Source organism: Plectropomus leopardus, chromosome 23 (genome assembly GCF_008729295.1).
Source record: "Plectropomus leopardus isolate mb chromosome 23, YSFRI_Pleo_2.0, whole genome shotgun sequence".
In the NCBI taxonomy this organism is placed as follows: Eukaryota; Metazoa; Chordata; class Actinopteri; order Perciformes; family Serranidae; genus Plectropomus; species Plectropomus leopardus.
Genome location: NC_056485.1, coordinates 13332474 through 13355583, shown reverse-complemented (window position 1 = coordinate 13355583; position 23110 = coordinate 13332474). Strand labels below are relative to the sequence as shown.

Genomic DNA, 23110 nt, shown 5'->3' with positions numbered 1-23110 from the left:
TTTTAACTTCAATAAAACTCTGTGCGACACGATTGGTCACAGCTATTGACGCAAAGCACTAATATATTGCCGCGATTGGCTCACATCCCTGTCAAAACTTGTCACTCAAAATGATGGGCCAATCAGAGCCCGCGTGTGAGTCTTTGTTCCTCCCGTTTGGTGTGTGACGCAGAGGGTCATGTGTTGTTTGTGCTCTGGCCCGTAGAGATGTGTACAGGAGGAGAAGGGAACGGATTGCTAACCGAGCTAGCCGGATCCTCCCGATTATAGAAACACGGCTGAGCGTGGTCATGTTGCACACGGTAGGATTCATTTCGTGAAAAAAAGCAGATCGCTTCGGAATACTTGCCTCGTTGCTTCAAACGAGGCGAAGGGACTTGTTTTTGGACGGAATAACAAAGCCGGTCCGAGAGGATTGCAAATCTGAGCCGTGAGAGTTAGCTGGCCTAGCCGGACTCGGGAGCTCGTCTCCCAAAACAAGAATGGGGTCTAGGTCCACTCGGATTAGCTTGCTAGTAAAGTGACCTTTGATTGTACTCACTGATGGCAAATTTCACGAATTACCAGGAAGGCAAGGCAGCGATGTTGATGGTGGAGACGCAGCAGAGGGACGTGGGGACGAAATCCGCGGCCGCGAACGGAGACAGCTCGGTTGGGGAACCCCCTTCCCCGTTAATTAATATCGGCGGCGGCGGAGGAGGAGGAGGAGGCGGCTCTCGCTTCCATCAACATTTACCGCCCTCCAACCATCACCACCTCCATAACCCACCAAAGGAACAACAGCACCATCACTACCAACTGGCTCCACAGCATCTTTCCGGAGAAAACATCGCAGAGTCCCCCGGCAGAAAAGCCTCCTCCTCGTCTCTCAGCCAGGTACACACCGCCGAGGACCCCGCCGCTTCCTCCGCCGCCAGCAGCAGCAGCAGCAGCAGCCATGTATATGCGGCTGTAAACGTCGCCAACACCTCGGACGTTGTGGATGATATCCGAAAATGTGGCTATTTAAGAAAGCAAAAACACGGACACAAGAGGTTTTTTGTGCTCCGGGCTGCCAGCCACCTCGGGCCGAGCCGCCTGGAGTACTACGACAGCGAGAAGAAATTCAGGAACAGCCTGCGCTCTGCTGCCGCGGCCGCCGCCAGCGGTGGAGCGGTCGCCCCTTCTCCACCGAAAAGGGTTATTTACCTCTACCAGTGCTTCACGGTAAACAAAAGGGCGGATTCCAAAAACAAACACCTCATTGCCCTTTACACTAAGGACGAGTACTTTGCTATTGTGGCTGAGAACGAGCAGGAGCAAGAGGACTGGTACGTGGCTGTCAGTGAGCTGATGAGTGAGGGCAAAAAAGGGCACGTGGATTCAGATGATTTGGATGATGGGTACGGTACAGTCACCCCTGGTACTGTGTTTAAAGAGGTGTGGCAGGTGAATGTGAAACCTAAAGGACTGGGTCAAACTAAAAACCTCACAGGTGTTTACCGGCTATGCCTCTCAACTAAAACTATACACCTCGTAAAGTTGAACTCTGAAACCCCCTGTGTTAACCTTCAGTTGATGAATATCAGACGTTGCGGACATTCAGAAAGCTTTTTTTTCATTGAGGTGGGTCGCTCCTCCTCCATTGGGCCCGGGGAGATATGGATGCAGGTGGATGATTCTGTTGTGGCCCAAAACATGCATGAGACCATCTTGGAGACAATGAAAGCCCTGAAAGCTTTTGCAGAGTTTCGGCCCAGGAGTAAGAGCCAGTCCTCAGGCTCCAACCCTATGCCATTTATCACAACACGGCGCCACCTGGGCAACCTGCCACCGAGCCAGACGGGACTGCAGCGGCGGTCGAGGACAGAATCAGTCGTCGGCACGCCGCCGTCAAGTAAGAGCTCCGGGGCTAGTGGTTATCGCTTCCGAACATCCAGTGAAGGTGAGGGGACGATGAACCGGCCGTTCCGCTCCGCCACAGGAAGTCTGGTCCACCTGAACTCAGCCCGCGCCCATCATAGTCGTCAAGAAGGGGGTGGCAGCAGCAGTGGGAGTGGTGTCGCCACAGGAAATGCTGGCACAAGCACAGGCAGCGGGCGCTACGTCAGAGCCATCCAAGGGTCGTCATCCACCTACCACGCCCGCTCCGCCTCGCTGCCGGTGTCGCACTTCCCCTCCACCACCAGTCCAGTGAGTGTCTCCTCCAGCAGCGGTCATGGCTCTGTCTCTGACACGCTCACCCGCCCGTCAAGTGCCTCGATATGCGGCTCCCCATCTGACGGCGGCTTCAACTCCTCAGATGAGTATGGCTCCAGTCCTGGGGACTTCCGGTACTTCCGTGTGCGGAGTAACACGCCAGACTCCCTCGGCAACACACCACCAATCAGAGAAGAGAACTGTCTAAATGACTACATGGCCATGGGCTGGAACCGGGAGGTGTTCGGCACCGGTGGGGGCTCTGGAAACAACAGCGGAGGTGACACGCCACGGGACGAGAGCACGTCAACAGAGGATGACCGCTTTTCTTCATCGTCCTCACTGAGGAGGAGGACGCACTCTTTTACCAGACCAGCTGGTGGTGCAACTGGCGGTTCTGGAGTGGCAGTTTACCAGAAAATGACCCAGACCAACTTCTCATTGGAAGAAGGGTCAGATGTTGTGTTACCATTCGGCAGTGGACTGCTCCGTGGCGGGCCGTCCTCCTCCTCGTCATCGCTCCGCTCTGACTACAGCTCCTGCTCCGAGCACAGCCAGCAGAGCCGTCCCTCCACGCTCTCCCGGACGGAGGCCGGTGGTGAGCGCCCGCCCCTCTCCTCCTCCTCCTCTGCCAAGGAAGACAGCGGCTACATGCCTATGATGTGTGGTGTGGCTGCATCGCCGCGGGACACTCCTCCCGACTACATGCCTATGCAACCCAGCTCGTACTCCCATCCCGTCTCCCATTCCCCTCAGTTTCATAGTCCAGCTTTAGGTCCCCGCTCGGCCCACCATCAATCCCAGCTCCAGTCCCAATCCTCCACAGACTCCCATGGCTATATGATGATGCTCCCCGGGGGCAGCGGCAGCTCCCCCTCTCCAGGGCAGGCCTCCCCCAGCCCCCACAGCATGGCAGGTGCCAGTGGGAGCGACAGCATAGCAGAAAGACCGGAGAATGGGGAATATATGGACATGTCATACTGCAGCAGTAGCGGCCGCAAGCTCTCAAATGAAGGGAGCAGCGGGTATTACACACCTGGCACACCTGAGGGCACTCCGAAGTCTTACAGCCCTTATTTCTCCCTCCCTCGTTCCTACAAGGCCCCCACCAGAGAGCGAGATGAGAAAGAGTACGGGGAGTATGTTCCGATGAGTTCTCCTGCCAAGCCAGTATATTCATCAGTTGCCACAGCTTCCATTTCAACACCAGAGAAGAGGGGTGGAGGAGGTAGTAGCACCTCCACCCCCTCTCACCCACCCCCGCCTTATGGAGCTCACCATACAACCGCAGCAATGACGGACCGACGTGTTGTGAGGCCAAACCGTCTCCCTTTAGGAAGGAGAAGTTTCCATGGTCCACTGCGGGTTAGTGAGCCCTCCACAGCGTCTGCAGGCACCTCCACCTCAGTCCCCGCCACCGTCAGCTCATCTGAAAGGCCCTCCAGTCCTGGGGAGTATATAAACATAGAGTTTGGGGATCACTACCCCCATCAACAACAGCCCCCCGCTTATCCTCTCTCTGCCCAAGACGAAGCACCTTCCCTGGGATCCAGTGACCGTCACTCCCCTCACCAGGACTACATGAGTGTTGAGGTAGCTGCAGACCAGCAGGACAGCGCTGGATGCTTGGGTAAAAACCAGTCGCCCAGACCCAGCCTTGTCGCCCCCTGGAACCCACCCAGCTATATCCGACCCCTGGCTAGCAATCCTGGGGTGCTGGCCTCCCCTGGAGTCCCCGCCGGTGGTCACTGGAGGTCAATGGGGGACGACTACACGGACATGACGTTTAACCTCAGCAGAGGTGAGAGGACGCAAACGAGCCCCACAGCCATGCTGCAGCATCTCTGTGTGATCGAGGGACGTTACGGCCACGTTCCCTCCGCCTCCTCCTCCTCCTCATCTCCCCCTCTCCCCCCGTCGAGCCCAGGAAGGGTGCCGACACAACAGGTGGAACCCAAGGTGGTTCGAGCTGACCCCCAAGGCAGGAGAAGACACAGCTCGGAAACGTTCTCGTCCACTTCCTCTTCTAATTCAACTCCCTCGGGAGGAGGACTTGCTCCCACATCCTCAGCCACCCACCCCACACTGGCCAACTCCACAGCCCCCAACGGATCTTACCTAATGGAGGGTCAGGCTTCCAGATGGGCCAGCTCGGCATCTTTTGACAGTATGTGGGTGTCCATGGAGGGTCTAGGGGACTCGCCGGCTCACCATGCTCCAGTAAGAGCCATGGAAATGGGCTCAGCCTCTGGGACCTCAGCATCCTCCTCCTCGGGGGCTGGAGCCAGCAGAATGTGCAGGAACATGTCTGTGGGCTACCAGAACGGCCTCAACTACATTGCCTTGGAGCTGAGGGAGGACGGGAGTAATACGGGAGCCATGACGTCAGGAGCCGGTAGCAGCAACGGGAGCTCGGTGGCAGCGGCGGCAGGGACGGTGCCTCTGCCGGAGAACGGAGCCTACGCCAGTATAGACTTCACCAAATCTGATGGAGTCACCACGACAACCAAGGGTGAGTAAATACAAGTGTGTTTGTGTGTCAGGTGGGGAAACTGTCACTCACAACCAAACTGTGCTAAATTTTGTTTGTCTCCTCTGACAGCCATTGTTTAAGGGCTCTTCTCTGCTTTTATAATCATATTTGGCAGGAAGAACTTTCACTGGTTTTCTGGAGTCGCATCAGCCCGCCAGTGTTTGGATGAGTGTAGTTTCTTGCAGTGTGTTTGTGTGAGAATGAGCTTTCATGTGTGAGTAAAAGAGAGCAAGTGTTATGGATATTTTTTTCCTCACTGAAATCCAAAATAACCCTCGAGCTGCATGCTATTATTAGTCGCATTATATCAATTTGCAGCTCCTCTTGTGAATCTATTTTGGATCAAGTCTCTGTGATCTTGACAAGGCTGCGTTCAGGCGCTTTGAGCAACCAGACGTTGTCTTTGAAGGCATCTGTCCAGGGAGCTGAAGTCTAGGCTATAACAGTGCTGGTACAGGAAGTGGCACCAATATGCGGTTCATCTTGAGGTCTCTGTGTGTGTTGTGTGCAAGCAGACTGGTAGACAATTAGCTCACTGAATGAACTGAGGTTTATCTGAGGTCAAGTGTAGACTGAATCGCTGAAAAAAAAAAAAACGCCCTGACTTTCTGTCTTTGTAGCTGGTAGTGCCTCTCTGCCTGTCTGTGCACGTGCCGCTGTTTTCTTTGTGTCAGCATGTGTGCAGAGTGTACTTAATGTGTGGGTGTATGTGTGTTTGCAGCCTTTTGTCTGCTGTAAGGCTGTCACTTGAGACACTTTTCTACATCTTTGAGAAAATATATTTATTTATATAAAAACAGGGATGAGTGCAGTGCCAGCAGGAGCGGTAAGTATGATGGCAAAACACATAAAACACCTAACAGTGCTGTAATTTAGAGAAGCTCTGTTGTAGTGTTCACTTTTTGAGGTGTTAATTAAACCCGGTAGTCAACTTTGAGGCCATATTTTGCAGGGCTGCAACTAATTAATATTTCCATCATGGATTAATCTGCAGATCATTTTCTCAGTTTATCATTTAGTCTATGAACGGAGGAACACTTTGCACATCTATTCTAAAATGGACAAACTCCGGCACACTATCTAGATTGCGAAATAAATTAATTCATTGCAATGTTTTTGGTACTAGACCAGTGATACTCAATTTAAGGCCTGCGGGCCAAATCTGGCCCTACAGTCATTGTCTAATTCACAATAATAATAAACTGATACACAAGGGTAACTGTTTTTGTATTTTTAGTATACATAAGGTGCCTGAGTGCATCAAAAAAGAGTATGTTTATCAAAAAAAAGTGCCAGTGGAGGATCCCATACAACCCCAACAGAGGTCCTAGATCAGCCCCTAATATCCTAAAAATCTGAGGCTTGCCCTAATATAAGATTAATGTTCTAAAATTCGATAAAGTCCTAAAATCCTAGAAACATCATAACATCCTAGAACATGTATGAGGCTACTCTGGCTGGTTACGTAATATTTCAAAAATCATCAAATTTAGACGCCTGCCCTTTAAATTCAATCAAAACATGCAAAAGTGGATTTGCTGTTGTCAGCTGATAATTAGGGCTGCACGATATGATAAATCACATTGCAATTATTTTGATTAGTATTTCTCTAAAATATATATAAAAATGATGAGATTTTTGCTGGCGTCTCTACCAAACTAGCATGTTTCCTTAGACATTGATATTTCACTTGGACATAGTGAGATTTCGATAATACTTAGATTGATCATACAGCCCTGCTAATAATATTGAATGTACATGATCAATATAGATTTCATTTTCTAATATTGTGAGCCTGTAGTTCAGTTTATTAGAACACACTTTAAGCTATACTAAGGAGGCTGATAACTCATTTGAACTGACTTTTTAACACTTAAATAATGGAATTGCTCCACGTTGACACTTGCTTGAGGTTAGGTCTGCACTCGGTGTGGTAGAGGATGTCTACAGATCAAGAGGACAAAAAAAAGGATGTTTTGACTCGGTTTTCAGTCTTTCGCTTCCTCTTTGATCATCTCCTTTTCTCTTTCACCCACTCGTCCTCTCTTACACTCTCGCCTCCCTCGCTTCCTCCCTGAATTTCTCTGTCTGGCTTCATGTGTGCGTGCATGAGTCAGGATTCTCTGCAAACGCCGGCTGACTCATTTGTTTATCGTGATGCTGAACGGAGATGAAAGAGAGAGAGAGTGTGTGTGTGTGTGTGTGTGTGTGTGTGTGTGTGTGTGTGTGTGTGTGTGTGTGTGGTAAATCTACAATGCTGAATGTGTGGAGATCAACTGACACTCAAAGCGCTCAAGCACATCCTATTGTGTGCGTTTGTCCGTCTGTCTGTGTGTTTTTGTTTTCAGCTGCTGCCAGCAGGTTCATTAAGTGTAAGTGTGTGTGTGTGTGAGTTGGTTCATGCAGTTCAAGGTAACATTCAGAAATGTTAATCCATGCCACCCCCCACACACACACACACACACACACTCAGTCTGTGTTCTATATGTGTGTTAGTCTGCATCTAGGTAGGTGTGTGTGTGTTTATACACGCTGAGTCATGGCAGGCAGCCTTTGATGTGGCGCCGTAATTGCGGCGGCAGCGTGTCAAGGCACACAGCGGGGCCGGGAGGAAACGCATCATCATCACTCAGGAATGCACTTCCTCTCAGCTGCGGTGTTGAACTGATACAGGCACACCTGGATCCTTGACCCAGAGGAGAGAGGGGGAGGGAGAGACCAGCTTTCTGTCCAGCTGTCAAGGAAAATTTTGCGTGGACTTATGAAACGTTGCTATGAATGTTTGATAAAATATGAATTCAGGTGGGGCTGAGGGATAAACAGACGGAAAATACCAGAAAAAAATACTTTGAAGGAACCAAATCACGCTTACATTAAGGTTGACAGTTTAGATGTGGCATGTTGTTTTGTTAAGTAAAGGTTGGTAGGGCTGCAACCAACAGTTGTTTTCATTATTGATCAATCTGCCAATTAAAGCAATAGTGGTGATGTTTTTTAAGTGGGGTTGTAGGCGGGACTTTACTACAGTCATTGCGTTACCTAAAATAAATAAATACATCCTAAATCCTTAGATTTGCTGGAGTCGGCACACTCTGCTTATGTTTCACAGGGCTTTGTTAGGTTATTATGACTAGTTTTTAGGTCTATAATAATGTATCCATGATGATAAAAATTGTCACAAGCTGTGCAAAATCATAAAAAGATGGTAGAAAGGTCATTGAACCCAACACCTTGGAAGTTTGGAATTCCTTTTATCAGTCCCTCCAGGATTTCACAATGTTGCGATTGCAACAATTGACAGGTTTATTGACGGACTTGAGCCATTTTGGTCTCGGTGTGATCCAAAATGAAGGGCTTTTTTTTTTTTTACAGAAACAGGAAAGGTCGAGTAAAACAGATCAAAAAGACCGTTTTCATTTCCTATTTTTGCTGAAAATGGCACACGTCATGCAGAAAAAATTCAGTTAGACTCCGAATCTCTAGATGTGCCGCAGCTGATCAGCAGCCGAGCTGTGCCTGAGCAGCAGTTTATCTGCTCTAACCTGTTAACACAGGTGCGAAGAAAATATAACAGGTACCACGTCGCTCATGCAGGCAGTGTGTCCCAAATGTAAAAGTTTGCATTTACTCACCTCTGCAGTAGCTGCTCCTCTCATCCCAGATTCTGATCTGATCATCTCTGATCGAATCGACTGAACAATGATCCAGCCCGCGACTGAACTTCGGAAACTGCTGCAGAGGAAAAACAAAAACTCAGTTACGCCTGTGCTGCGTTCACATACCCACAAATTTCGAGACAGGAAACAGAATTGGAAGGGCTTTATGCAGGTTTTGTGTAGTATAGCCGTGTAACAGTAAGTCAATAAATTGACTACTTAGGCAACTGAAAAGTAAATGTCAACAATTTTGATTCCCAATTTAGGGAAAATACCAAAAATTGTTGATATTCCTGTTTTTTAGATTTAAATTTTGAGATTCATATCACTGTAGATTCAGTATCTTTGTGTTATGGTCTGTCAGACAAAATAAGTTATTTGAAGATGTTAGGATGTCAGTTTGGATGTCCTTACCCAGATGCACATTTATGGTGTGTGTAACGTCTCTGCTGCCGGCTTTTCTATTCATAAAGACGGTGACTCGTCAGTGACTCATAGGCTGATGTCTGCTTTGTGTTCTCTCTTTACAACAACACTTTAGCAACTGATGTCAGTACCAGTATTATAAACACCTTTGGCAAAAACTGTGAAATAATATCACGGTATTTCAGGGTATTTTTGCAATAACAGTATTCTTGACGATATGACAAAAAATACTGAGAATATTTTATCAGTAATTTTAAGTACATACAGCTGCAACAAAGTAAGTGTTATAGTTGCATATGTCAACATAAATGTAGTTCAGATATTCAAGAAAATATGAACAAAAATGATCTCTTAGTTGTTCTGTCTAAAATCTAAATATTGCAACAAAATAAAAAAGATCGAAAAAAACTGTTGCCAAATACAGAAAAAAAATGATTCCACGTCACTGACGTTGTGGCCCGTATCACGATATGAGTTTTTCTCATCATGTTATACCGTATTATCATGGACGATATGATAAGGCACACCCTTAGTACAATATATCTCTTTTTAAAACGAAAAAGCTGTAGATGTGCAGGAATGTGCAAAATATTGACTAAGGGGGTAGCAGACGAAAAACACTAAATACTCATCAGATGTTTTAGTAATGGGGCTACAGCTAATGGCTAAAGGGTGAAGCCAGGTGGATGATGGTAAATAAGGACAGGTGGCGAAAGGTTGAAGCCGGGTCACGAGAGGAAGTTGTGGAGTTTTTTTCGATGCAAGTGACAGCAATGGGAACCTGCCCTTTTCTCCCTCTCCCCCAAGTGGATATGAGGTGGTAAAGGGTTAGTCAGAGTGTGAGGCAGGGTTATCTCTCCGAGAGCGACGGGGGGGAGTGAGATGTGCGAGAAGATGGTACGAGGCTGCCCTTTCCTCTCTCGTTCCCACCTCCACAGCCAGGCCCTTCTATATTTACAAGTCTATTTCCAGACTGACATGAATTTATGGGCCGGTCCAAGGCATGCTCGTAACAGGACCCCCCTTTTTGCTCAGTGTGTGTTGCAGGCAGAGGTCTCTCTCTCTTAAATAGCCAGATATACATATATGCCCACAGATGTTAGAATTATTAGCCGTCATGCGTTGCGCACAAAGTGATTTAGATTTTAAGCGGCTAATTCTGACTGTCACAGAAAAGTGTTTACGGCTCTCTAAAAGCCCTCTGGAGGTTGAAGTTTTTCCCCGTGATGCCCATTTTAGTGTCCATTCAGCAAATAAATGATCTTAAAATAACTTGCGCTGTTTGATGAGCACTTTAATTTAAAGCACTGACATGCTAGATGTGCTGTTAGCATGGGTGGCCCGCTCTGAGACGCATGGGAATCTATAAACCTGGCAGCGCCGGTGTCCACTGAGCTAAACAGGGAATTGATCCCCTAACCCTGGACGCGTTGGCGCCAGCAGGGTTCCCATTGGTCAGTTAATTCCTGGAGTATTACAGAATTTAAGACGGTGTTTCCCAGAGGTTTAAATTTCAGTTTAGGTTTGATGTGTGTGATCAGATTTCTGCTTTTCAAGGAAGTTTGGGTTACTCTGTAACTTAGTCGATTGATAGAAAGTTGATCTGCAGCTATTTTTAATACCTAATTTTATCGTGGTTTTTCTTTTTCTAGCTTCTAAATTGTGAAGATTTTGACACTTTTATTTATTTTATGTGATAATAAAGGTTATATATTTTGCTTTTTGACTGTTTGCTGTAATAAATAATTAATTTGTATTTGTCAGCTTTGGGGTTTTTTACTGTTATTGAGAAAAAATGATGCTGTAATTGAAAATAATCATTATTTGCAGAAACATGCCAGAATATATTTAACATTTAACATGCATTTAGATGATTGTAATGAACTATTCACTCACTCCAAACCAATTTAATTGAACTGGAAATCTGCTTTATCACTGTGAGCTTTTCCGAGCGTATACTGAAGTGACGTTTTTAAAGTCGTGCAAGTTAAATAAAGTCAATGATTGAGCTCTCCAAGACCAAAGAGACGAGTGTCTCACATCCTGTAGTGCTTACTCAAAGGGAAATGTTGTGTCTCATCAGTAATAAATGGCCCTAAACACTGTCAGCATTGTGGTCTTGAGTTTTCGGTTACTTCTTTAAGTGTACATTTCATAGGTGGTTCTGAGCATTACTCAATCACCTCCTGTTTCTCTCAAACATACAGGAACTCCCACTTCTTCTTTATGTCTTCTCTTACACAGTGTATACCTCCCATCTTTCTTTTTTATGCTTTTTGTCTCTCTCAGATACACGGTAGGGATAAAGCAGGACTTTATGAGAGCACGCTCTCGATTTGCTGGAATGTGATGTTTGAAAACTTTATATGCAAAGTCTGCATGAATGTGCAAACAACGCTTTTAACACGCATTTTTTCATCTTTTTGATCGCAAATTCTGGAGAACTTTTGACATGCAGTTTAAACAAACTAGAGGAAATCTTTACTGTTTGAATGCTGTTGGAAATAATAAGTTAGAGCAGAAATCTTTTTTCCTGCTCCATTAACAACCCCAAATGAAGTCCTAGTAGATATTATATGAAGAGTTTTCATTTTTAAGTCTTTCATATTTATAAATGTGGCTAACTAATTTAATAATTAATAAATCTAGTTAAGTTTTTTTTAAAAGTAAAAATTCTCTGATTTCAGTCTCTTAAATGTTTATATTTTCTGGTTTCTTTCCCCTTTTATCACAGTAAATTGAATACCTTTGAGTTGTCATTTTGGGCTTTAGGAAACAACGGTCAGCATGTTTCACCATTTTAAAGACCAAAACAACTAAATGTATATTAGAAAATAATCAACAGATTAGTCAAAATAAAAATAATTAATAGTTTTATTATTTCGCCCTAACTTATCGAAAGCACTAACAAATTTTCACTGGCACAGAAGTGTTAACATTTGTTGTGTTGATCAAAGAAATATTAGATTTATGGCAAATTATTTTAGTTAGCCCGTGTAGCTGCTTTAAACCAGTCCACAATTGTTGCCAATTTTGTGTCCATTTTTTACAGCTGTTTTACTATCTGAAGCACAGGAAGTTGATGTCTCCATCCTTAATCCCGCCTACTTAAGCTCTGATTGGTTTAGATATTAATTTAACCAGGAAAAGTGCGATAAATTAATATAAAAACAGAATTACTCAAATTAATGACAATAGTTTTTGTTGTTAGCAAAAGAAATAAATCCACTGATGAATTTAAATAATCTAAAATAGTCCTGATTAGTTGTTGTTTTTTTTTCAAATAGTTTGAACTCTTTAGGGTGAAAATGGTATAAAATGTAAGGATCTGTTCTTGGAAACTTAAACCCAGTGATCCCGATCCGGGAGGTTTTGAGCCCGCTTTCGTTTCTCGATCTGCACTCGAAAGGCCCTCAGCTGTCACGCCAGTCCATGTCAGGTCAACACGTTACGCTCGCTGTTCACTCCCATGATGCCTTTCATCTGTTGTCCCAGCTGGGTGAATGGGGTTTAAGGACAGCGACACAGAGACAGAGGGACGGTCGCGGCTCTGTCTGAACACCTGCCTGTGTTGCAACGACACAACAAGCTGTTAGCTAATGCAGGTGTTTGGAGAAAACTGTTTTTATAACCCGATTATGTGGCGAGTGTGTGTGTGTGTGTGTGTGTCTGTCTGTCTGTCTGTCTGTGTCTGTGTGTTTAACGGAGGTCAGTTCAGGTCAGTCGGGCTCGTGTCCTAAGAGAGTTGTTTTGATCAAAGTCCGAGACTGGACTGCAGAGAAACCCAGAAACCGTCTCGTCCTCTCTCTCTTTCTCTCTCTCTGTCTCTCTCTCTCTGTCTGTCTCACTGTCTCTTTGTATCTCTGTCTCTTTGTCAGTCTGCATCTCTCTCTCTCTGTCTCTTTGTGTCTTTCTCTGTCTCTCTCTCTCTCTCTCTCTCTCTCTGTTTCTTTATGTCTGTGTCTCTCTCTGTCTCTTTGTGTCTTACTCTGTCTCTCTCAGTCTGCATCTGTCTCTCTCTCTGTTTCTTCATGTCTGTCTCTCTCTCTCTGTCTCTTTGTGTCTTACTTTGTCCCTTTCTCTTTGTCTCTGTATCTGTCACCGTCTGTTTCTTTCTGTTTCTTTGTGTGTGTTTGTCTCTGTCTCTTTGTATGTCTCCAGCTCTCTCTATCTGTCTCTTTGTGTCTTACTCTGTCTCTCTGTCTCTTTGTGTCTGTCTGTCTTTGTCTTTTTGTGTCTGTCTCTCTCTCTCTCTCTCTTTGTGTCTTACTCTGTCTCTCTGTTTCTGTCCCTCTCTCTGTCTCTTTGTGTCTTACTCTGTCTCCCTTTTTGTCCTTGTATGTCTGTCTGTCTCTCTCTTGTCTCTTGCTGTCCCTCTCTATCTCCCTCCCTCTCCCTGTGTCTGTCTCCGTCTTTCTCTCACTCTGTCTCTCCTTTATTTTAAAATACAGTTCATTTTCTGTCGCTGTCTCACAAATTAAAGCCCCAAGTGATAAAACATCGCAAAAATCCAAAATGTGACGGGTCGATGACAAACAGACAACAAACTGTTTACACCTGATTGGTATCAAGAGCTGTGAGCTTTTGATTTCGATCATTAAAATCAAATACCAGACCGGTGGCTGTTTTTGTATTTGTTTGCTCATTGTTATTTATTACATTTTAAATGAATTATCTAAACATGAGCATGAGGCCTTAAGGGCACCAAACTGTCTTTTCTGAGGCTGGCGTGTTATTTTTTTTTAATGCTTTGCAATGGGAGCGCCGTGTATTTACACCGCAGTACAAACGCGGGCACCATGACAAGCTCCCGGTTGGTCGTTTTTTGGTAAAAAACGTGAAACAGAAGCAGCACATAAGTCATTCGGTCCACACTGACTCCATCTTCTGTCATCTATCATGCAGATTACGTTTTACTAAATGCAACAAAAATAGATGCATAAATAAACGCGGGCGGTCTTGTAAATTGGTATATTTAACAAAATGGATTAAAACCCATTAAAACGCTTCAAGTGTGGATTGGCTGGTAAAATCGAATTAAATAAAATTTTAAATCTAATTGAATCGTGGATTTGTAGAATCTTTACACCCCTACCTAATGTGTCTACAAAGTATCTTTTAAATAAATCCTAGCTCATGTTTACAAATAAACAAATCATAAAAGTAAAATACAAACTAAAATATCTACATTATTGAATAAACTGAAAATGAGGTTGTTTATGTCGTTTGATTTCAGTTTCGTCTGCAGCTCTGCTGTCGTCTCTCAGGCCCTGACGTGTTTTGCAAAGTCAGTTTTTCCCGAGTAAATATTGAGTTTTGCTGTTTATTCCAGAGTGTGTCGAGCTCTTGGTGTTTGAGGTTTCTTTTGGTGAAGAGTTGCTCTTCCTCCGCACCTCTAGTCGTTGGTAGAACAAATTTGGGTTGCCAGGTTTGTCTGTCTGTGTCCCCCAGTTGTGGTCGCTTTTCTTTGGTTATAATTTGGTCGGTGTTTAGTCTGCACGGTTACTCGTCCTCTCTGTGTACTGTGTGCTCCCGTCTTTCTATCAGTCCGTCCGTTCATCCGTCCCTCCATCCCCGTGGCTAACAAACAGAGGAGCAGCATTCCAGCAGTGCCCCCTGTCAAAGCATCTGTATTGTGGCGTGCTGCTCACATTGTTGTGTCAGACAAAGCCTCGCTCTCAGTGGAATAACCCAGCTGGACGGCGGCCATTGCCGGGGTCATTCGGAGCCGCCGGGCCACAACCAAAACAGGCAACCTGACAGCCCGGGCCTGGCCATGATAGCAGGGCAGGAAACAAACTTTATGTGTGTCTGCTGGCAGCCGGCTGAATCCAAAGTTCACTGGCCGAGCTCACTTATTTACCAGGCAAACAGATATTTTTAATGCAGCGAGCAGTTTGAGACAAGCTGCCTTACATCTGCGCTGCTTCTTTAAAAAGCTATGACAGCGAACGTACCTCGGTAAAGCCAACATACTCTAGATTTTACTGCGCTTATAAGGTCAGAGGTCATAATCCTCTTCAATATTGCTGCTGTGATAAATAACTTGATTGTTTTTTTTTAGGTGTACTTTAGTGTCGACGAATTCATTCACAGTGATGTTTGTGCTGCCACATGGGAAGTACTTGCATTTTGCATTTTGCTTTGGAAATGTTTCACAAAGACCCGGGTCATGCAGGACCACGTAAGCCCTCAGAAAATCCCCTAAAAGTGGGAGAAGTGAGGTTTTCACTTCCCTGTGGCAGTATTCAGAAGGCCGCATCCAAAGCCAGACAGATCCCAGTCAAAATTAGTCAGCAGCTCTTGGCTTCAAAATGTCCAAAAACAACTAATATTGTCAGTCCAAAACCACTGTCAGTGAACCGGCCACATTCCAGTTTCTGTGTGTGTTTGCATGTGTCAAAGCAGGCGAATGCAAAACAACAGTTTTTTCCCCCAATTGGCCGCTTTTACGAATACTTCCTACTTTTATGGCTGCAAAATATGATTATTTTTAAGGGTTATGGGGTATTTTATTGATAAATATGTCAATTATGTTTAAAAAAAAATGTTTTGTTTGTCTGATTAAGTTTCAGAAAAGGACTGAAATTCTTCTTATAATCTCCTAAAGCCCAAGGTGACACTTTTTTTGTTTGAAAAGTTACTGTCACATGAATGCTACATTAGTTTTCAGTCATTCGAGTTCTTTTTATATTACAGAAGAAACTTCACCTGTTTAACTTTAAAACATACATATAAAACATGTAGTATATCAGCAAGCAGATATTACGAGCCAGTATTGGTTTGTTCTAAATATACTGAGCTTCCTCTTTATAAACAAATAACTTCAAATTTGACTTCGTTTCAACTTAATGTAACTTCACTCAAACTCTGCTCCGTGTAATATCATCAGCAGGGTCTACATTAAAATCTGTAAAGCATTTAGACATGTTTAACAGACGAATAGCTCTCAATTAACAAAATATGTCTAATATAATACTCACAGCTATCTTTTTTTATTCCCTGCACGTCCTGCAAAGCAGCATTTGATGTATATTTGGTTTTCTTCTTTCTTTTTTTTGTTAATTCATGTTTTTATTGTTAGTTTGTTGTTTTTTAGATGATTAAAACTAGGGCTGCAAAAAAATATTTTTTCTTGATTAATCTTCTAATTACGTTTTTGTTTACTAAACTAGTTATTTGGTCTTTAAAATGTCAGAAAATTGTGAAAGTTTCCTAAGGCTCAAATGACGTCCTCAGATATCTCATTTTTATCAATACAGCCCAAAAACACTCACATTTAAGAAGCAGGGATCAGAGGATTTTGACCTTATAAGAAATACTCAAACCGAGTTACCAATTATAAAATAAGCTGGTAATTCATGTAATAATTGACAACTAATCAATCAATCTTTGTAGCTCCAACTGATGCTGATGTGCTCAAAGTATACTGTCGTCTTGTGGTTACTCTTTCATGCATCTTTTATCATTTGCCTGCTTAACTACTTTCGTGTTGCAAATCTGAGAAGTTATTTTCAAGAATTCCCATGAACAGTTTCAGGAACAGTGACCTTTGCACACCTTTTATTCAGACAGGTGCGTCTGAGAATAAGTGTGTTATATTTTTAAGTGTTATAAAAGAAGAAGGAAGGTTAGTCATTACAGTGTTGACGGTGTGTGGGGGCTCATTCTGGTGACTTATGTGCAATTTTTGTAAAAGAATTTTTTATTTTTTTTTTTTTTTTAAATCCATGAAAGTTTATGAATTTGAAGAGAAAGTCCTTGAATTTTTTTATGTTGTGCAAGAATAGAATTTTTTTCTGTAAAAACGATCTGTGGTCTGATCTTTAAAATTCAGGGAAACTGAGCATGGAAAGGTTCTTGAAAAGTAATTGAATTTGATGTTTAAGAAGGTAAAGGATCCCTGATAATATCAGTCAGAGTATTGATATCTAATATGAGTATCTGCATCAGAAACATCCCAGCCTGATGTCTGTTATGTTTGTGTGTTCGGGTTTTTAAAGGTGGATTTCTTACCTCTCTGCTTCCTCTTCCTCTCTCACTTTCAGACTGAGCGACAGGACGACAGAGGTTCCCCACCTTCCTCCTCCTCCTCATCTCTCTGCTCGGGGCACTTGACTCTGCCCGTGACCTTTGCCCCTCCCCCACCTGCCCGCTGGTGACCTCTGACCTCTTCACCCCGACTGAGAAGCCGCTCCCTCCTGGATGCAGAAAACAACAACAACATCACAAAAGATGACAAAAACGCTTGCAGTTTTTTATAAGTGTATTTCATCTTTTATTTTTTTGTGTTTTTTATGCATATCTTGTCCGGGTTTTTTTTTTTTTTTTTTTAATCATTTCCCCTCCCCCTTCTCACAATCGATGCTGCCAGTGTGCGCTGCTTTTTTTCAACAGACATCGGTCAGTGAACTTTGGTTGAGGGGGGCGTCAACAGAACCCAAGATAGTCTTATTATCAGATGGTTCTCCGTAAGGTATTAAAAAGGGAGGCTGGAATATTAGTAAAGGCATTATGGTACAAAACTTGGAAACTTTTATGTTGAATTTAAAATATTGATTTTTATCTTTTATTATTATTTTTTTATCCCATGCATAATCCTTCCTCAACACGGTACCATACAGTTATTACATTGTGGACAAAGTTGTAGAACGTATTTGTTTTAAATGAATTACCCCCTTAAATGGTACGAGCACGTGGCTGGATTCATTTTAGCCTCAGAGGTTACAAGTGGCATTGCACAAGTACCGTACTTGTTCCCATAACCAGTCCGCTGCAGCACTCTGTTTTTTTTGTTTTTTTTTTTACCATTTTACCGTTTTGCGTGGCGTTCACACCCTTCACCTCAGAGCTACGGTACAGCACCAGTATGGATTTATCACAGTGTACTAATACAATAGGAAACTTTAAAAGCATTACTCATATTCTGTAGCACATATTATTATTTATTTGTCGCGATAGGTACAAATATTCCGGTACATTTCTTTGTTTGCTTACAGGATATCGATGGTACGCAGCAGGGTGGGGAATAAACGTCGGCCACTAATCGAGTGCTGGAAGGTTTTGTCCTAATCTCCTCTCCAAGCCACTTACCAGATAAATGATTCCTTTAAAGGGACGGTTCGACATTTTGGGAAATGTGCTATCTCAGTTTCTGACAGAGTTAAGGCTCAAACATACTTTCTGCTTTAAATCACGCACATGAATCACATGAATCCATTCATGGTACAATAAACGCTGCGTTTCAGGCCCCGGCAGTAAATGGGAAGGCTGGGCGGTGAGCTTATCGCCCTACTGACGACATCGGGTGAAAAATGAAACTAAATGACGACTCTCAAGCTCATGAAATAATATGATATAACCTGTTTGTTTGACCTGTTTTCACCTGCTAAGTGTAAAAATGATTAGTCGCTGTTTGATGGGAGGTTATGTGCAGGGAAATTTTCCTAAAGTTTTACGCCTGTCCAAAATTTACACTTTGGTTTTTGTGCAGGTTGAACAAACAAAATATAACAAGTTAATTAGTGAGCTTCAGAGCTGTCTGTGGGTGGATTTTGTTACTTTACGACAGACATACTTGAAGTTTTTATGCTACATTAAGATGACTATCACTACATATTGCACAGTCTAAATTAAGAGTGGTATCGATCTTTTCATCTAACACCAAGCAAATAAGCGTCTTTCCCCAAATATGTTTAAAAAAAAAAAAATTAAGAAGAAATAAAAGTGGCTTGTGAAGGTTTTTGGAATTCGGCTGCTGTTGCCGGTGGATGGGAAAAGTTGTTTTACCGCCCTGCTGCTTGGTTGGCTTGCGTTATCTGAAACCGAAGCAGGTGTTTTAGTACTTTTTTTTTTTTTGTTCAAATTTTACCTCATACGGTCCGTAGCACAGTTCAGATTAGTGAGGGAGAGTGGCACCAACACACACACACACACACACACACACACACACACACACACACAAAACGCTGTGAAAGGTAAAAGCACAAAGTACAGGCGTTGACACTGGGATGCAAACACAAGACTAATGCACACACACGACATCTCTGCAAACGAACTGTATACTGTACAGCAGTGGCATGTATGCACACACACACATGCAGGCCTGTGCGTCATGAAGGCGCATGTCACGGTCATGTGGCGTTTCCAATGCAGGCTCTCATAACACATACAGTAGTCATGCAGCCCTATTTAGGCGAGGGTAACTCCTGTGTGCCCCCATTTCGGCTCTTTGTCAGCGGCTCTTGGTGACGCACGCACACAAACGCACACACATATATATGCATGCTGGGGGGTTCGTCACTGGCTCTGAGTGACGTAAAGAGGTTTCCAGTAACCTGAGCTCCAGCCCCAGGTGCAGCGCGCTGGTCATACTTGCCCTGCTGCAACCTCACACACACACATACATTTATGCACACACATATTCGGACAGGCAGTGAACACCCACATCAATCACAGTCTTAGCTAGAGCTTGCTGCCTCTTCTCTCTCACACTTTTAACAGACTGAGACGCCCATATTTAGCATTTCTACTCGCGCAACTCTCCCATGACTATTACCCACACGGCTGTTTTCATAGAAGGAAAATGTGCTTAAATAAAAAGACTGACAGCTAACAGAGCCCACAGAATTGCAATTTTTTGCTCAGTATTCACTCTTCTAATGCTACCTTCGCCCCGTTTCTGATTTTTCCTTCAGCCCACTCTGTTTTTGTTGTTTTTAATTTGTTTGGACGGATGAAGGCCTGTCACTCTCTTGTGCTTTTTGTGTGGGACGCGTCATTGTCGTCCTCTTAGAGCCCCGCACAGCAGGGATGCTGAGGGACTGAGCCGAGCTATCTTTAAATAATTGTCAAAAATCGGGTTTAGAGAGATTTTTGCAGCCGTGTAGAAGTTTGAATGACTGCAGGGAATGATCGCAAAATGACGGTCAGCTGGCTGCGATTGACAGCTTTCTTGGTGCCCTCCGAACTGCGTTCAATGTTAAAGATTTTTTCGGAAGTTTTGACTTATTGGAAAATAAAAGGTTTTTTGGACAGATGACTGCTTGGTGCACATGCTAGGGTGATATACAGTCCAGTGTTCTTTATGTTAGGTAAAGTTTGAAAACTAGAAAACAACTTTCCAAACTATAAAGCTGCAGAAATCCAAAGTGACTTTTATAAATGACCTAAAGATTCCTAACGAGCAAAAACAGAGATTTGATTTGTTGCAAATAAGCTGTTTCTGCTCATTTCAGTGGAGGCCCTGAAGCCCTGAAACATTTTTCGTTTTAATACCTTGTGCCGTATTATCTTCTTTGCACAGTATATTATTTTGTGTCTACAAGATTAAAACAAATTATCTTTTATCTTGTGTGCACACAGAAAAAGAAAATATTTCGGAACTTGGGAGGCTACAGGAGTTGAACAGTTAAGTGTCACTTTTTGTGTGACATTCTGCTGCTCCATCTGTGCCCAGAGTATGCTCTTTGATCCGAGAGGTTTGTGAAATGAATATATTCCAACAGTGCTCCAGCTCCAAAATTATAAAATAAATACACGGTGGGAGATGTTTTAATCATGGCAGGCCACCTCGCATAAATAATTCCGTATGGAAACCTTACAGATCTGTAAACGTGACATGATTGAACGGCATCACTTTTGAGATACCTCTTGATATGTTATTTGTTGTATGCTAAAGTCGTAGCATGTGCACCAAACACAGCTCTCTACAAGACGATTTTTAAACGATGAATTACAATTTCCAAAAGGTTAAAGTGATTTTTCTAAATATCATGTTGAAAACCCAAAGATCAAATTTACAATGATAGCAAACAGTGAAAAACCGTAAATACTTACATTTTGGGAAGCTGAAAAAGACTATCATTCAACTTTTCTTAGTTTGAGTCACCACATAGTTTTCTGCATTAAGGCAATCCAGAGTGTTTCAGGCATGTCAAAAGTATCAAGACTGACCTTCGTGAAATCACCAAAACTTTCCAAATTCTACTCCTAGACAAAAGCTCACCCATTAGGTGCGCCACTTAAAGCAAATATCCAAATATTTTCACCTTTTCCCTTCGTCCCATTTTTTCAAATATCAGTAACCACAGAGCCAAAAAGGTCAAAAAGACATCAAGGAAAGATTTCTAAGCCAGTGACCTGTCTTATATGTAAATTTTGAACAATTTGAGATATTTTTCATTTGCTCCCTCGTCCCCTTTGAACAAAGTATATAAGAATATTTAGGCTGCGTTGGCCCGAGAGACGATTGAGAACATTTTTGTTTCTTATGTTTTGGAAAATGTTTTGTGTTCTTACTATGCTACAGCGACGTGTTGCTTTTGAGTTTTTTAACGCTATGGCAAAAAAAGGTAGAGCTAGATTCGGGGGGATTTTTGGAAGAATCTTCCTTAATTTATTTGATTCAAAAATGGAGAAATGTTGTCCGTGTCTGATTTGCCTTCATGTTGAATTTACCCCCCTGTTTAATCCTTTGTCATGACTGAATTCATTTACACAGAATCTTTGTTTATTTTGGCAACAATTCAACCTCAAAACTGTCCTCAACGTTACCGATTCTGATGTTGAAAATCAGCTGTTATGAATTTTTCTTGTTAGGGGTGTGAGAAATGAGAAGACCTACGTAATATATATATAAATATATATATATATATATAAAAAATTATATATAATCCTCGCAGAGAAGACTTAGGGTACTGCATCATTATGCAAACTTTTGTTTCCTTTTTCCTCTAATCTTTCGGTTTATTTTGTATTCTAGTTTACAGAGGGAAAATAATCATCTTATTTTTGGTTGTTTTGTTGTATCGGGGCAACCTTGTTTCTCTGAAAACAAAGCGATACAAGGGTAGTATTTTTTTTTAAGAGTACATAGGCATTTTGCAGTTATTTGTATAAAGAAATGGGTTACAACCTCTGCCTAATGTTTATTTTTTTGTAACTATATTACAGTTTATTTGCTGCTGTGTAGTACAGTTAACAGTTGGAAATGCTGTCGATGGCAACCATGACGATGAAGATGATGTTCATTGCCCTGCTATCAGGCGCGGGTCCTTCCGAAACTTCGGAGGAGGAGGGGAAGCAAATCCCTCTCTACCCTGCTACCTGTGTTCTTAGTTTCCGAGTTGAATGCTGTTGTTTATTAGCTTTACAGGAAAGAGAAAGAGTTCAAAAAAATACTGTGGAGGTGTGTATCCTTCGTATGTGCATTATTTTTCAGCGACGTACGTCCTATATACGAAAAAGAAGAAAAAAAAGAGTTAAAAAAGAGAAAACTGTGGTGGAAGTGGAAATCCTCCTTCTGTAAATAAGGAAAACTCAAGTTGTCGCTTTTTTCATGTTATGATCAGCGCCTCAGCAGGTGCCCCCCCCTTTTTTTTTTGTTTTTGTTTTACTTCCTTCTCTCTTTCTTTCTCTTGTTTTTCCTCGTGGAGGGAAAGGGGTTAGGAGGGGTACTCAGAGGCGATTTGAGCATCGGCATAGTGTTTATATTTATCAAAACTTTTTTGCTTTCGATAGAGCTATTGCAATAAAAATGTGTTCATGTAACCACTGTGGTCTCAGCTCTTTTTTTCTGCCTGTGTGTGATGTATTTCTATTTTATGCTATTTTATTCTTCTGCTGCGCCACATTTTAAGTTAATATTGTATTTACTGTTTATGTTGTAATTTTCATTCCACTACATTTGTCTGACAACTTTAGTTACTTTCAAATTACATTTTTTTAAACACTTCCTGTATAGTGAAAACCAGCAACTGATTTTTTTTTTAATGTTTGTAAAAAACTGAAGGATAAAATGTCCCCTTCCAGGTTAAGAAAAATTATCCTTCTACTTCCTGTGGATCCTTTAAAAGTCTTAAAAGGCATTCAATTCATTTATCTAAAAATGAGGCTGTTGGAAGTATCACAGTGCCTTAAATAAATCTGTCTTTAAAAAATGCAAAGACATGAAAAGTAGAATTTTATGAATCAGGTTTTTCTGATGTTGCACAATAAAACCTCAAAATAATTCGTAACGTTTATTATTGAAACACTAATACAGAATGCCTCCCGCATTAACAAAAGATCAGGATAGTTGAACCAACAGTACTCGTATACATTTACCACATCCAATCAAAAAATCATTTTAATTATTTTTAAATTGTTTTTATTTTATTTTATTTTATAATTGGACAAATGTCCCCTTACCATAAGTAACTGATATCGGTTTATATTGTTTTTTTGGGTTTTTTTTTCCTTTCTTCGGTTTTAATAATTATGAAATTGGTCTTAAATTTAGGGTTCCCACGGTCATGGAAAACCTGGAAAACATTTT

At 42.6% G+C, this 23110-nt stretch overlaps 1 protein-coding gene across 1 annotated transcript; it reads left to right on the top strand.

Moving 5' to 3' along the window:
* Positions 1 to 231: 231 nt before the first annotated feature.
* LOC121961832 (insulin receptor substrate 2-B) lies at positions 232 to 21123 on the top strand. Its single transcript, XM_042511872.1, has 2 exons — positions 232 to 4690; positions 16842 to 21123. The coding sequence occupies exons 1-2, from the start codon at positions 544 to 546 to the stop codon at positions 16844 to 16846; spliced, it is 4152 nt and encodes a 1383-aa protein (XP_042367806.1). The 5' UTR covers positions 232 to 543; the 3' UTR covers positions 16847 to 21123.
* Positions 21124 to 23110: the final 1987 nt, after the last annotated feature.